Genomic DNA, 14029 nt, shown 5'->3' on the forward strand with positions numbered 1-14029 from the left:
AAAAGAGCATCCATTCACAAATAGGATACCATGGAAAATGTAAAAGTATTAAAATATACATTTAAGAAATCTAGAAGCCACTGTTGAAGGATTCCCACAATTCATGCTTATTACATCCTGATTCCAGGAATCTTCCAAAAGCAATTTATTTCTGTCAAACTGGGAATTTTGGTAAAGTTATAGGAATTCTACAACACTCAAAATATTACAAATGAGACCAAATGCATTTACCACCATGTAACATTTATTTAGTCATTATGGAATTCAACGCTGTGAACAACTTCTCTTCGCTTCAGGAGAATGCTGTGGTCAAAGGAGATGCTGCAGAGGAGGAAGAGAAAGTGACAGTGGGGGTTGCCGCCGACAACACACGCAGCATCAGGTTCCAGGTCAGAGGACACTCTGTAGGAAGACAGACAGAAGAGTCAGACATCTCTAGGACATAATAGGCTTGTTTCCCGGACACAAAATAAGACTAATCCTGGACTTGCCAGCATCTGCATTGAGCATTGTTTTTAGTCCAGTGTCCGGGAAATTGGTCCAATCAGGTTCTCAACCTACTACTTTATGTGGGTGACTGATCTCAGATAATCAGAGATTTCAAAATCAAAATGTCAGATTTTCATGAGCAGAATCAAACCAACCACTGACAACACTACAATTCAGAATTCATCCAAAAGAAAGCCACCCAGAAATACTGCCTTTTGGCCATCAGCCAGTGTTTCATTATTATAAACCAGCCATTCTACTCTTACTGTTCATCCATGTTGTCCGGACCTCTGGCAGTCTCTATGGGGGTACCACAGGGTTCAATTCTTGGGCTGACTCTTTTCTGTATATATCAACGATGTCGCTCTTGCTGCGGGTGATTCCTTGATCCACCTCTACGCAGACGACACCATTCTGTATACATCTGGCCCTTCTTTGGACACTGTGTTAACAAACCTCCAAACGAGCTTCAGTGCCATACAACTCTCCTTCCGTGGCCTCCAACTGCTCTTAAAACGCTAGTAAAACTAAATGCATGCTCTTCAACCGATCGCTGCCCACACCGGTCCGCCCGACTAGCATCACTACTCTGGACGGTTCTGACTTAATATGTGGTCAACTACAAATACCTAAGTGTCTGGCTAGACTGTAAACTCTCCTTCCAGACTCATTAAGCATCTCCAATCCAAAATGAAATCTAGAATCGGCTTCCTATTTCGCAACAAAGCCTACTTCACTCACGCTTCCAAACCTACCCTCATAGAACTGACTATCCTACCGATCCTCGACTTCGGCGATGTCATTTACAAAATAGCCTCCAACCTACTCAGCAAACTGGATGCAGTCTATCACAGTGCCATCCGTTTTGTCACCAAAGCCCCATATACCACCCACCACTGTGACCTGTACGCTCTCGTCGGCTGGCCCTCGCTACATATTCGTCGCCAGACACACTGGCTCCAGGTCATCTATAAGTCTTTGCTAGGTAAAGCTCCGCCTTATCTCACTGGTCAGCATAACACCCAACCGTAGCACGTGCTCCAGCAGGTCATCCCCAAAGCCAACACCTACTTTGGCCGCCTTTCCTTCCAGTTCTCTGCTGCCAACGACTGGAACGAATTGCAAAAATCGCAGAAGCTGGAGACATATCTCCCTCACTAACCTTAAGTATCAGCTATCTGAGCAGCTTACCGATCGCTGCAGCTGTATACAGCCCATCTGTAAATAGCCCATCCAACTACCTACCTCATCCCCATATTGTTTTTATATACTTTTTTTGCACACCAGTATTTCTACTTGCACATCATCTGCACATCTGTCACTCCAGTGTTAATTTGCTAAATTGGAATTACTTCGCTACTATGGCCTATTTATTGTAGATTTTTGTATTGTGTTATTGACTGTAGGTTTGTTTATGTGTAACTCTGTGTTGTTTTTTGTCGCACTGCTTTGCTTTATCTTGGCCAGGTCACAGTTGTAAATGAGAACTTGTTCTCAACTGGCCTACCTGGTTAAATAAAGGTGAAATTAAAAAAATAATGAAGGTATGTATTAGGTGGTATGGTACCTGTGATGGAGGTATAGTAGGAGTAAAGCCTTTGCTGCTTCCATCATGTCGTCGTCCTGCTCTCCAAACACCAAGGACACCCAGCAGCAGGAGTGAGATCCCTGCTTCAGCTGGACCCCATGCTGGCTCAGGAACAGCAGCAATGCACTTAAATAGCCATGGATGCCAATGGTATTACATACACCTGTGGGACCAGAGACAAGTGGATGGACAGAGTGGGTAGAAGTTGCCTCTACCCACTGATTCCAGATCAGATATTTCACAGCCATAATGGATCTGGGTAGGGTAATCTGATTCTAGACCTATGGTTAGGGGTCCTGAGGAACTTTTGCCTTGAGAGAGACAATACTTTGTGAAATACTGTTCTTGTGTGTTATGTGTTGGGAGACATTGCCCCCTATTGTATACATCTGTCTGAATTATCGTTCCTGTCATCATGATGTTTTTATCCTTCTGATTATTTGAGCTTTAGAAACTAGTCATGTTAAAGTTAGACTCAGCGATATGACATATGCAGAAAGTAAACAGCATAGTGGGTCGATTTCTGCAACAACTTCCACGAGGCTCAACATAGCTGTTTTGGTACCGTGGCTACCACACTCAAACAGAGCAAAGCGAACACGTGCACATGCGCAGATACTGTGTATGACTGTGTGAGAGAGAATTCTTGCATGTCTCTCTTCTCAATATCTGTGGTGCTGCTCGTGGCAACGTCATTTCGCTGAGTCTAACTTTAAGGTAGAATAAACATTGCGCCTAACGTAGATATGGTTAATAACAATTACAAATAGTCCTATATTACCTTTCCCACCAGCGGATTGGATTTTGTATTCCAGTGACTTGAGCACAACTAGACTAACAGCCCTCAGCATCACATGATCAAACGCATCACTGCTCCCGCCACACAATTGGCCGCCGACTCCACTGGAACACACTGTAACCAATCAGTGTGCACTGCCTGCAACACATCATCTGCCAGTGTAAAAATGTCACTGGTCATGTGATCATCTCCATGCGTTAGGGAGGACGCCTCACCAAAACCCATGTCCTCGCCTGCCTTCTGAAGGAGAATCCTCTTTAAAAGCAGAAGCACTTGCTTCTTCACAAAGTAGTGGACATGAGAGTCGACTATCCGCAGTAGCGCTGATGCCTGTACGAGGGAGAGCCTTGAGCTGGTGAAACAGACCCTAGTGGTGCTTAGTTTGAACCTGGCAGCAGTGAGCACTTCCAGTAAGTCTAGGAGGTTAGTCAGAGTTGTAGCCCAGTCTGCCGTGTTACTACTGGGGTATGATGCAGAGTTCCCATGGCCCAGACTCTCTACAGGGACAAGCTGGGAGTAAACAGCAGTGAGAGCTGTGTCGAATGTGGCAAGAAGTTTCTCCAAAGTCCCTCAGGGGAAAAGAAAGAGAAGGCCCCACTGTGGCTAAAACCAATGTACATTGTATTTACATGGAAGATGCATAGGTATGTAGAATACAATGTCAATACATTCATAGCCACACTGTAGTTACACTATTCCAGCCTATGTGGCCTAACTACCACGTAAATACATGGTAAATACATAGGATTTGGCACCAACTGGAACTTATTTGGAGTAAAATAAAAGATACATGTTGGTACAATTGATGGATTAATTGTTTCAATACCAGGTTTATATTGTGATGTTTCTTTTAGAACTGCTTTCAGGACAGTGGTAAGTGACCATGTGCATGCATCCAGTGCGTTGCCAGAGCAAGGGTTCTGGAGCACTTGCAAGCACTTCCATTCCCAAATCTGGTTGACTGTATTCTAGTCAGAAAAAAAGAGAACTGAATGTAAGAATCTGCTTAAATAAAGCCTGGTAGGCCTGTGTGTGAATAGGATTTTACAGTATCGGGTGACAGATTTGGGTTCTCTAATGTGAGACTGTCTGATGCACACAGAACTCCAAGAGTTACTTGACTAGTATTCAATATAATTTACTTGACAATGCAATACAATATAGTCATAAATCACACAGGACGCAATCAGAAAACTCACAAAGCAACGCAGCTCAAAAATAACATAGGAGGATACACTCTTTGCAGCTAGATGAGACAGCAATCTGTCCTTGCAGCAGGCAAGGTGAACCTGTGAGAGGTGGGAACAAAAATGTTATTACTATAAACAAACCCAAACAAAGGACAATAAAATTATATATTCCAATCATATGCAGGAAACCAAACGCACAAGTTTGGACATAAAATCCATATACTGGAATAATACTGTAGAAACACCTTTGAATTAAAGGCTGGTTTCATGAGACAGTTGTTGAGATGTCAGCTTGGAGCTTATTTTCTCCACCAGAGTCAACACAAGACAAGCCAGCTCAGTTCCATTTGGGTTTGGAGAATATTTGAAGGACGTTATGGGATCTCTGGACTGGTCCTGAGAATGAGAACCATCACTGGCATCAAGAGTCAGTTCACATACACATGTGAACATGGAGGATGCCAACTCATGGCTACTCATTTTGCTGGGTGATGTTCTCGACAATAAACATCTGTAAGCATCATTTAGGACATGGAATTGTTCATTCATGTTGACACAGCGTTTGGGTTTTCAATGATCACGAGGGTCTTGGCAGTGGTCAGATTTTGATTAGATTTCTGCCACGCGAACAACGTTCTACACTTTACTAAGCGCGCATAAAATAAATTGCAAGGATGTTTTCTCTACACTTTTGCATAACGCAACACTGAATATTAAAATGTTATGCCGCCGCAATTAATTTACCTTTTGAAAAATAAGCATTCTTCGACTTTACGCCGACCACCTCGAAACAATCGATAACATCTCTTCCTGTTTGGTTTGCGTTGCATGCTGTGACTTGTAGTGCGATTTATAATGTACAGTTAAATCACTTTAAATGTTGTCGTACACCCTAACGTTTCTGGACCGAAATGATCCATTTAGTCTATATTGTCTTTAAAATATCAATTTGTCATTGTCTTTTTTTAAAGTATTATCTTAATTTTAAATTCTGGCTGTGTTGTATACGGACAGTGCACCACGTGACTGAACACGGAAGTATAGCGTGCGATAACATTTAGTAGAAAATTGGAAAGGAGTTCACTCATTCTATTGTGTCAACAATGAGAAGAATTATAGCCATACAAACCGTTGGCCTACTTTGTTAGAAATCGAGCTAAACAGACTGAAGTTTATAAAGTTTTGCAGAAGGATGCTGATTTGACAGCTCAAATTCCTCGCTTCTTGTGCCTGATTGGCTAAAACAAGTCCGTTGAAATTGGGGGTTCGCATCGGTGGAGAATGGCTAGCAAGCCTGCTAGCTTCGTATTTTAAGTAAGAATAATGCATTAATTCATCAAAGCTAGCTAACACCTACCTTGTGTAGTTGAAGTATGGTTTCCTTCTCGAGTCGTGCACATGTTCACATAGCTATTAAATTGTTACAAATGTTTTAAAACTCTGAAATCCAATGCAGTCCTAGTAGCTTGAAAACTGGGTAACGATTTAGGCTAATTGCTAACCAGCAGTAGTTGATCGATTAATTTCTTCCTTAAAAGGGAATTGTGTGTGTATATATAGCAATATATCAGCACAATGTAACGTAGTATCATGCCGTAGTTTGTGGGCAAGTAGATATATAATTAAAATAAGTCAGAAAGGGGTGGAACAAGTTGGGGTCGCAGTGCTAGCTAGGTAACGTTAGCTAACTAGCTAACATTCCATTGTTTGAGTGCATAGTTATCTAACTATTAGCTGGCCAGTGGCTACTTAGCTAGATAGGTTGCTGTGAATTATTTTAACTACAACTTTGTCTGAAATGCATTGTCTAGTCTAGCTTTAAAGAACACCGCTATAGCTATAACATTGCCCTAATTTGGAAAACAAAAGGCAGCAGCAGCCGACCTTCCAATACAGGTAGCTATCTAACTGTTAGCAAGTAAGCTAGCTACCACTACTAGCTAGCTTTTGTTAGTGTCGTATTATAAGCAATTAGCCTACTACCTTGCTTGTTTTTACATTGAACATTGTTATCTAGGTAGTGAAAAAGCTATCATACCGCCATCCCATTTGGATAGAAGCTAGCTGCAGGTATAGCTAACATTACATTTATGTAAAATGTTTAGCTATTCCCATTTCTCAGTTGCTGTCATAATGTTATGACTGTGTCAATGCAGTGTTTTTTTTAATGCCTTCTAGTGGATAATATAAACTGATGAATTTGAATACTCATTAAATTGTCTTTGTTTTTTTCAGAGTCAGTGCTAGCCCACAATCCATTTGAGCGGAGTTCTTATCTGTCTGTCCTACTGTTGCAAGAGAGACACATGAAAATTGGCTTGACTACATAATCAAGCTTGACAAAAGGTGAACATCTGCTGCTGCTCAGTATGGAATACCATAGGGTCCATAAAGTATACAAGTGTTCTGCACACCTAGAAGTGGTGCTGCGGTGGTCACCAACCCTGGTTCCTGCCAAGCATCAAATAGCCTACCTGTTTCAACTGATCACCGGAGCTGGTGACCACTGTGGTATAGTGCAGTGGGGACCCCCAGTTGTCTAACAGATTTCCTCTATTCCACCCGAGCACCCCTCAAGCCCTTGGTTAGTTGAATGAGATGTGCTAGAAGTAAAATGTGCAACGGCTTTTGATCCCAGCGGAACAGTTGGATTAGAAAACCTGCTAATGTATAGTCAGCTGATTTATACCAATAACAAAAATGTATCCATGACGATGTACTGTTATCAAAACGTAGGCCTAGCTGTTTTTGACTAATAACCCAAATTAAGTGATGCAGCTTACGTGTTTACTGTCTCAACTCTCCAGACAGAGGACTAGGTGTGAATGACCCCTCCCCTTACGAGATGTAACAGGATGCTGAACCATCACTGTAGAAGGAACCCCGAGCTTCAAGAGGAGCTGCAGATACAGGCAAAGACACTTAATACTAAGACGGTCTACTCTACCGTTAGCACTTCCCACTGGTAAATGACTGCTTATGCTAGAGATGAATGCTAATGCTCTTGGTTTGTTCTGTCTTTGCTCCAGGCTGCAGTGGCAGCGGGGGATGTGTACACTGTCAGGAAGATGCTGGAGCAAGGCTACTCTCCGAAGATTCGTGATGCCAACGGGTGGACCCTGCTCCACTTCTCCGCTGCCAAGGGGAAGGAGAGATGTGTCCGGGTCTTCCTGGAGCACGGAGGTGAATACGAGGGTCTGGTGTTTTGGTCCACAGGATGTTGGGCGCACCTTAATTGGATAGGACGGGCTCCTAGTAATGGCTGGAGGGGAATCAGGGGAATTGTATCAAACACAGGGTTTCCAAGTGTTGGATTCCATTTGCTCCGTTCCAGCCTTTATTATTTATTATTATGAGCCGTCCTCCCCTTAGCAGCCTCCTGTGCTGTTGTCACATGTTGAATGCAGTGTTCTGCCTTCTTTCTTTTTCCTTAGCAGAGCTCTAAAAGCCCCCAAGGTTATAGTCACGGCTAAATTGAAACCAATGGAGGCCAAGTGTTAGTAGAGATGGGTGCTAGAGAAACACTTTTCACAATTGGCCTGGTGACAAGGTCGGTGAAAGGATTTGTGAGGTCCCCTGTCAGAATCCATGTTCACAAAGAAAAGGAGACTAGCAGAGGAAATGGTTGTTACACATCAAGGGTCTGCCATATGATGCTACATGCATCCATTCAGTGGCTTTATATCAGTAATCTAATCACATATTTGTTCATAATGATTATCCTTTCACATGTGTTGTTTGTTTGAGATATATTTCATATTGGTGCACCATGACAGTGCAACCTGAATCAAATTCCACCTTTGAATTGGTGGTCTATAGATGGCAGTATATAACCAGTCTGGGAATGGCAGCAGCTAATCTTCTCCACAGCTTCACTCCCAGGTCATTCTAACACGGTATGTAGGGTGAAGTTGCCCCTAGATGCTGATCTTGGGTCGGTTTTACATTTTCCCCACTAATGGTTAAGGCTAGGACAGGGGAGGGGGAAGCTCATCCTAGATCTGTACCTAGGGGAAACTTTACCCTATAGCAGTCTAACAGTATGCTTCTGAGCAGAGTGAAAAATCATGTTCATTTTAGGAAATTATGATGGAATAGTGTTGCAGTCATTTATTGTTTTTATTTTTTGCTATTAAAATGTGTACAGATTTTGATTCCAAATCATGTAGATGCAGTGATCATGACATCAAGTCCAGAGGGCGCTGTAGACCGTCTCTCAGTAACTGTTTTTCTCTGAACAGCTCATTGGACGAGTCAGGGATTTATTTTGGATTATGCGCAGAAAAAATTGAGACCGTTGAAATATATGCATAACCAACAAAGCAAGAGAGTATGTTGTTACCCTTGACTTAATTGTCTAAAATAATTTAACGATACTCTAAAAATAATCTCTTTGCTAGTCAGTCATATAGCCTACCTAATGGATTTATGTTGGATAAGAGGGGAGCCAGCCATTTTTAACAAGGCTGTTTGAATGGAAAATTCCCCTCTAGGCCCTAGCGGACACTGACGTGGTCATTACCAGCACTCTCGGCCTTGGCTAATTGAAATAGCAGGACTTTAACCCCTGACCCTGCTTTCACACTCTGTCTCACTGATGCTAATTGTTCTAATGCTCCAGCATCTGTCGGCCCACTCTTTCCATTCACACCACAGCAGGCTTTAAAGTGGCAATCAGCAGATGAAATAATAACACAGTGGAATCTCCGCTCCTGTTTTGGTAAAAAGCTGAGAGATGGGACTGTTGAACTGTAACCACCCTCAAATTCATAGACAGAGCTATGGATGCAAGGACTGACCATCCATGATATCAAAGTGTAGTTTAAACCATTTTTTGAGTCTGTGTAGTGATTGTTTACATTTACTTTGTTTACAAACATTGGAGTAAAACAAGCTTATATTATTGGTTCTGATGGGGTATGATAGTTGAACTGAGCTCATGAGGCATTTATAAGTTATATTCTTCAAAAATCACTGGAAACATGTAAGTTCAGAAATGTATGTAGTAATTGCAGATTGTCCCTTTAATGTTTTACACTGCTGTCACTCAATCATCCATCCTCTCTCCTCTCTCTCGGAGTCTCGGAGTCTGTTTGATATTTGTTAGTGTTTTAACTGAATGGGTCTTTTTGTTGTTGTAATAAAGAGCCTGTAGAAGACAGTTCCCCTCACCCCCCATTGTCCCCTGTCTATCTCCCGCACAGCTGACCCCACAGTAAAGGACTTCATCGGCGGCTTCACGGCGCTCCACTATGCCGCCATGCACGGCCGCGCACGCATCGCCCGCCTCATGCTGGAGTCGGACTTCCGCAGCGACATCATCAATGCCAAGAGCAACGACGGCTGGACGCCGCTGCATGTGGCCGCCCACTACGGCCGCGACTCTTTCGTGCGGCTCCTCCTTGAGTTCCGCGCCGAGGTGGATCCCCTCAGCGACAAGGGCACCACGCCCCTCCAACTCGCCATCATCCGCGAGCGCTCCAGCTGCGTGAGAATCCTGCTGGACCACAGCGCCAATATCGACATTCAAAATGGCTTCCTGCTGCGCTACGCCGTCATCAAGGGGAATCATTCCTACTGTCGTATGTTCCTGCAGCGGGGTGCGGACACTAACCTGGGTCGCCTCGAGGACGGGCAGACTCCGTTGCACCTATCGGCACTAAGAGACGACGTGCTGTGTGCCCAGATGCTCTACAAGTACGGTGCCGAAACCAACACAAGGAACTATGAGGGCCAGACTCCTGTGGCGGTGTCGTCGAGCATGTCGGGCATTAGCCGGCCCTGCCTGGACTTCCTACAGGAGGTCACCAGTAAGTCTTGGGCAGGGAGGGGCACCGTCTGGGGACACTAGGCTGTTAGTAGTACTAGTACCGTATCGCTAGTGGATATAAACACTGTTTTTAATGTCATGGCTTGACTGGGACTCAGCGTTTCCCCTAGATTGCTTTATCAGACAGACGGAACGATGACGCCCTAAAATTAACATCCAAAGTTGTGTTAAATATAACTGCCAATGTATCAATACAACTTAACATATTCGTTGTTGGTTGTCAAAAACATTTGTGCAGATCAGACTAGTAAAGTAAATGAGAACTTTCTATGAACCTGAACAGAAACCTGAAGTCAAAACAGGACAGGGCGATGGAAACGCTACAAGTCTGGTTCAGAAAGTGTTGGCGCAAGATTGTAAGTTGAGAGGAGAAAAAGAACCTCCAGAAACATAGGGACAGGGAGCGTTGCCATGGTTTTATAATGACCAGTGTTCTGTTGGGGGGGGCACGACGTTACCTGAAGCAGAAATGATTTTAGAGGCACAATGCCCTGCTGCATTCCTCTGTGTTTCTCACTGAACTTTGATATGGAGATATCAAAGAGCTCTGGGCTGCTCCCAAATGGCACCCTATCCCCATACTGTATATTCCCCATAGGGCTCTGGTCAAAAGTAGTGCACTATGTAGTGAATGGGGTGGCCATTTGGGACGAAGACCTGCTGTGCTATTTCAGACTGACAGCCATGTGAAGTCAGACCCCTCTATTCATTCAGACCTTAGCAAACGATCAGCCAGATCACATATCCCCCTTATTGATTACACTGACTACCTCAGTGGATGAACCCATCTGCTGCGGCTAGCAGGGCCTTGTTGAAGGATGAATGGCACCCAGCTCTTATGAAGCTCATTGTATATTATGCCATAGATGTATCAGTGTTTCCCTTAGGTTGTTTCTCAGGTGGGTTGGGTGGGGAGCAGAGCGTCGGCCCCCTAGCTACATCCAGCGCTGCCGCTGCCAACACTGAAATCTCAACTAGATAGATGTAGAGAGATGAAATGGAAACGAGAATGTCTTTTAAAAGTTGAAATACAACCAAACATGATTTAACACTTACCTTGGCTGAAGTTGGTTCACCAACATTGATATTTCACCTGTAGTCTATAAATGATTGTCTTGAAGCCTTTGGTTTGTAAAGGAGAACTGCGACTCATCTTCCGTATGATTTCTCTTTATTTAGACAGTGTTGATGAAGGGGTAGCCTATAGTTGAAGAGTGGAGAAAGCATTACCACTGTGCCACGCTGTCACACATGTCTGAGATTTTTAAACCAAACCTTTAGTTCAGTTTCACCTGGAGAAAGGAAAGGACAGCTTAGTTCTGGAGACTGCAGACAGACACAGAGGACAGTATGGTTGTGGTGACTAGGGAGAAAAGAGGACAGTATGGTTGTGGTGACAGTAGACGGGGAGAGACGAGGACGGTATGGTTGTGGTGACAGGGAGAGGAGGACAGTATGGTGACAGACTGGAGAGACGAGGACGGTATGGTTGTGGTTACAGTAGACGGGGAGAGGCCATCCAGCTGGGTTGGGTCCTGCCCTTGTGTTTTTTCCAGCTGGCTTTGGTTGTGGTTGCTTCCTATGGCAGAGAGAACGAGAGACTGGGAGAGAGGGAATGTGAGGAAGAGGGATTTTTCTCTTGCCACATTAGACTGATAACACTCCAGTGCTAGCTTCCTGGATGCTAATAGATTTTTCCTCCAGTTTCCTAAACATTTTAAAACTGCCAATAAGAGGGTGTTTGGCCTTGAAAGGCTCATTGTTGTCCCATTTGAAGTGTGGAATAATCTAAAGTCACAGTGCGAGGGAGCTTACTGACCAGCTGCTTGTTTCACTTTGATTCAGAGTCAAATGTCATGAATCAAAGTGAAACAAGCAAATTGACACCACTAGACATGCTTGTCTGACTCACCCTGGCTCACCTGTAACAGCGTGACTTCCAGTCTTCTGTTCACCTTTTACATCCTCAGTCTTTTGTGCAAGATTAGTTATCAAAACACGCTTAACTTCAACCTTTTATTTCATACACACGATTGTAGAATGACCAGTTCAAGGGCAATCTCTTTGATATTGTTAACAGATGTGTTGTATCTTTTCAGGACAACCCAGGACTTTGCAGGACATGTGTCGGATAAACATCCGAAATCGCATAGGCCTCCAGAGCTTGAAGTTTCTGGAGGACCTGCCCATTGCCAAGGTCATGAAAGACTACCTAAAACACAAGTTTGACAATGTGTGATGACAAGAGTTTTTTTTTTTTTTATATACCCCACCCCCCCCCCGAACCAGGCAGACAGAGAACGTCGTTCTCTCCTTTCATCAGACTATGCAAGCATTGTGCTACCTTCCGTTGTCTGAAGCCTGGAGGAGGTGGAGGACCAGGTTTTTGTACAACCTCCAGAGGTCACTTTGTAACCTCAGTTAAACACGCTGTCGGATGGTGGAGACGGAGTATCTTTCTCTCTCGGGCGTGTTTCCAACCACGTTATCAGCGTTACGCCTTTGGATGGACGGGAACAGGTGGCAGTGTTTCAAGTAGGGCTTTCTTTCAATCATGATGAATGGTTGATGAAGTGGTGCAGTCCTAATTCATGTTGTGGAATAAAGCTTGTTTTGATAGAAATTAGATGACCGTCGATTCGTTGCTGTCATGTTACCTGTCATGTTACCCATAATGTATGTCACATGTCAGATTTCAGTCCACATCGTGCCAATGATTTTCTTTGTGGATATTAAGTGTTCCTATTAGTTTTCATGAAGATGCCCATGTTTCTTTGCTGTGGTAAATCTGGGGAAGTTGAGCGCGAGAGAGACTGACCCTTTTTTTTTTTTTTGTTAAGTGGAAAACTTGTTGCAGAATGGGTCAATCTTGTGATACAACATTTCAAATAATCAAGTTATCGAAACCCCTTAATTATTCAAGTATTACAAAAGCTCAGTGCTGAGTTACCTCAAGCTTGAGTTGGCTAAAGTAGACCCGTTTTGACTTGATTTATTGATTGAAGGATTCACAAGTGAGCGATACCGAGGAAGGTTTTCAGTAGAGGGAAGGCCAGAGTTTTCCACATTTACAGTAGGTGTTCACAAGATGAGTCATCCAGCATAGCTCGGTGAAGTCTGTCTGCAATGGTTACCATGTACAGACATAAACATCATAAAAAAAAAAAAAGTGTAAATAATTGTCATATATGTACAGCAGATATTTTTGTAGAATTATTTAAGCGATGATCTCCTGTATTCTTAATGTATTTGTAATTTGTTGGATGGTATTGTGTGTTGATGTGACCCATGTATTGTTTTTCTATGTTTATGCGTGTCTTTTAAGAGTTTTACAAGACACGCACCTGTATTTTTTAAACTAAATATTTAGTTAAAATACGTTCAAATTATTTTTACTTTGTGGGAGATGGAACGAGTATTGGGTTAAGAATAAAATAAGTGAATTTGTGTTTAAATGTCAATGCCCCTGTTTTTAAATCATATTTGTTCACATTTGTGTGAATTTAAGGTTAATCCAGATTTTTTCCCCCCATCACTTTGATTGTCACTGATACTAATGAATGGTGTTTACATAGATTTAGATGCATGATTTCAAAGACAGTATTTGCATAGTTTTTTGCCCAACATTTCAAAGTGCAGTGATGTCTGCGTTGTAATTCTGAACAGACATAAAGAGGTGGTAGAGGTCTTCCTCTTGCTGGTGCAATGTTTTGTTTAATTTGCATCTGGCCTGTGGTCAAACGGCAGTACTCTGCTCCCTACCTTAGATTTGAATTATAAGCGCAGACTTTTCTAATTCACTTTGAATACTTTTAGACAGCACATTATTCAGTTGCATAGACTTTAAAACAGGGGTTGGCAACAGGTGGCCCGCGGGCCCTCAGGAATTTCCTTTTTGGTCAAAAAAAGACAAATCAACAGGAATTCAGCTAAAAACTAATTTAATTTAGGAAATCTGTTCAAGTATTTCCATAAATAAATGATGATCATGTCTCAATGTAATCAAGGTAGGAAATTGTACTTGAAAATGACAATCTCTTTTTGGGATTAGTTGTGTTCAATTTGCAGTGCACAAATGATTAGAAATATGTTCTGGTGACAAACATCAGCCGGTGGTTTGAGTTGCCTACCCC

At 42.9% G+C, this 14029-nt stretch overlaps 2 protein-coding genes across 12 annotated transcripts; one reads left to right on the plus strand and one right to left on the minus strand.

Annotated features, from left to right (window-relative positions):
• Positions 1-222: 222 nt before the first annotated feature.
• On the minus strand, positions 223-4909 carry LOC106562608 (protein Lines homolog 1). Of its 11 annotated transcripts, XR_006757567.1 has the most exons (6): positions 4811-4909; positions 4312-4462; positions 4076-4165; positions 3703-3844; positions 2057-3445; positions 223-402 (listed from the first exon to the last, which is right to left on the minus strand). XR_006757567.1 is itself a non-coding variant. In XM_045689472.1 (5 exons), exons 1-5 carry the CDS (start codon positions 4333-4335, stop codon positions 249-251), a joined length of 594 nt encoding a protein of 197 aa, XP_045545428.1. In that variant the 5' UTR covers positions 4336-4898; the 3' UTR covers positions 223-248. The 11 variants fall into 11 exon arrangements, 2 of the variants coding, with proteins under 2 accessions (XP_045545428.1, XP_045545427.1); XR_001319070.2 differs by having other exon boundaries at positions 3703-4165; XR_001319073.1 differs by lacking the exon at positions 3703-3844 and having other exon boundaries at positions 2057-2240; positions 4811-4908.
• Positions 4910-5093: 184 nt separating this feature from the next.
• LOC106562481 (ankyrin repeat and SOCS box protein 7) lies at positions 5094-13351 on the plus strand. The gene is made up of 6 exons (XM_045689473.1): positions 5094-5380; positions 6302-6412; positions 6874-6978; positions 7096-7249; positions 9271-9876; positions 11996-13351. The coding sequence occupies exons 3-6, from the start codon at positions 6892-6894 to the stop codon at positions 12133-12135; spliced, it is 987 nt and encodes a 328-aa protein (XP_045545429.1). The 5' UTR covers positions 5094-5380; positions 6302-6412; positions 6874-6891; the 3' UTR covers positions 12136-13351.
• Positions 13352-14029: the final 678 nt, after the last annotated feature.

This window comes from Salmo salar, chromosome ssa11 (assembly GCF_905237065.1).
Source record: "Salmo salar chromosome ssa11, Ssal_v3.1, whole genome shotgun sequence".
Classification (NCBI taxonomy): domain Eukaryota; kingdom Metazoa; phylum Chordata; class Actinopteri; order Salmoniformes; family Salmonidae; genus Salmo; species Salmo salar.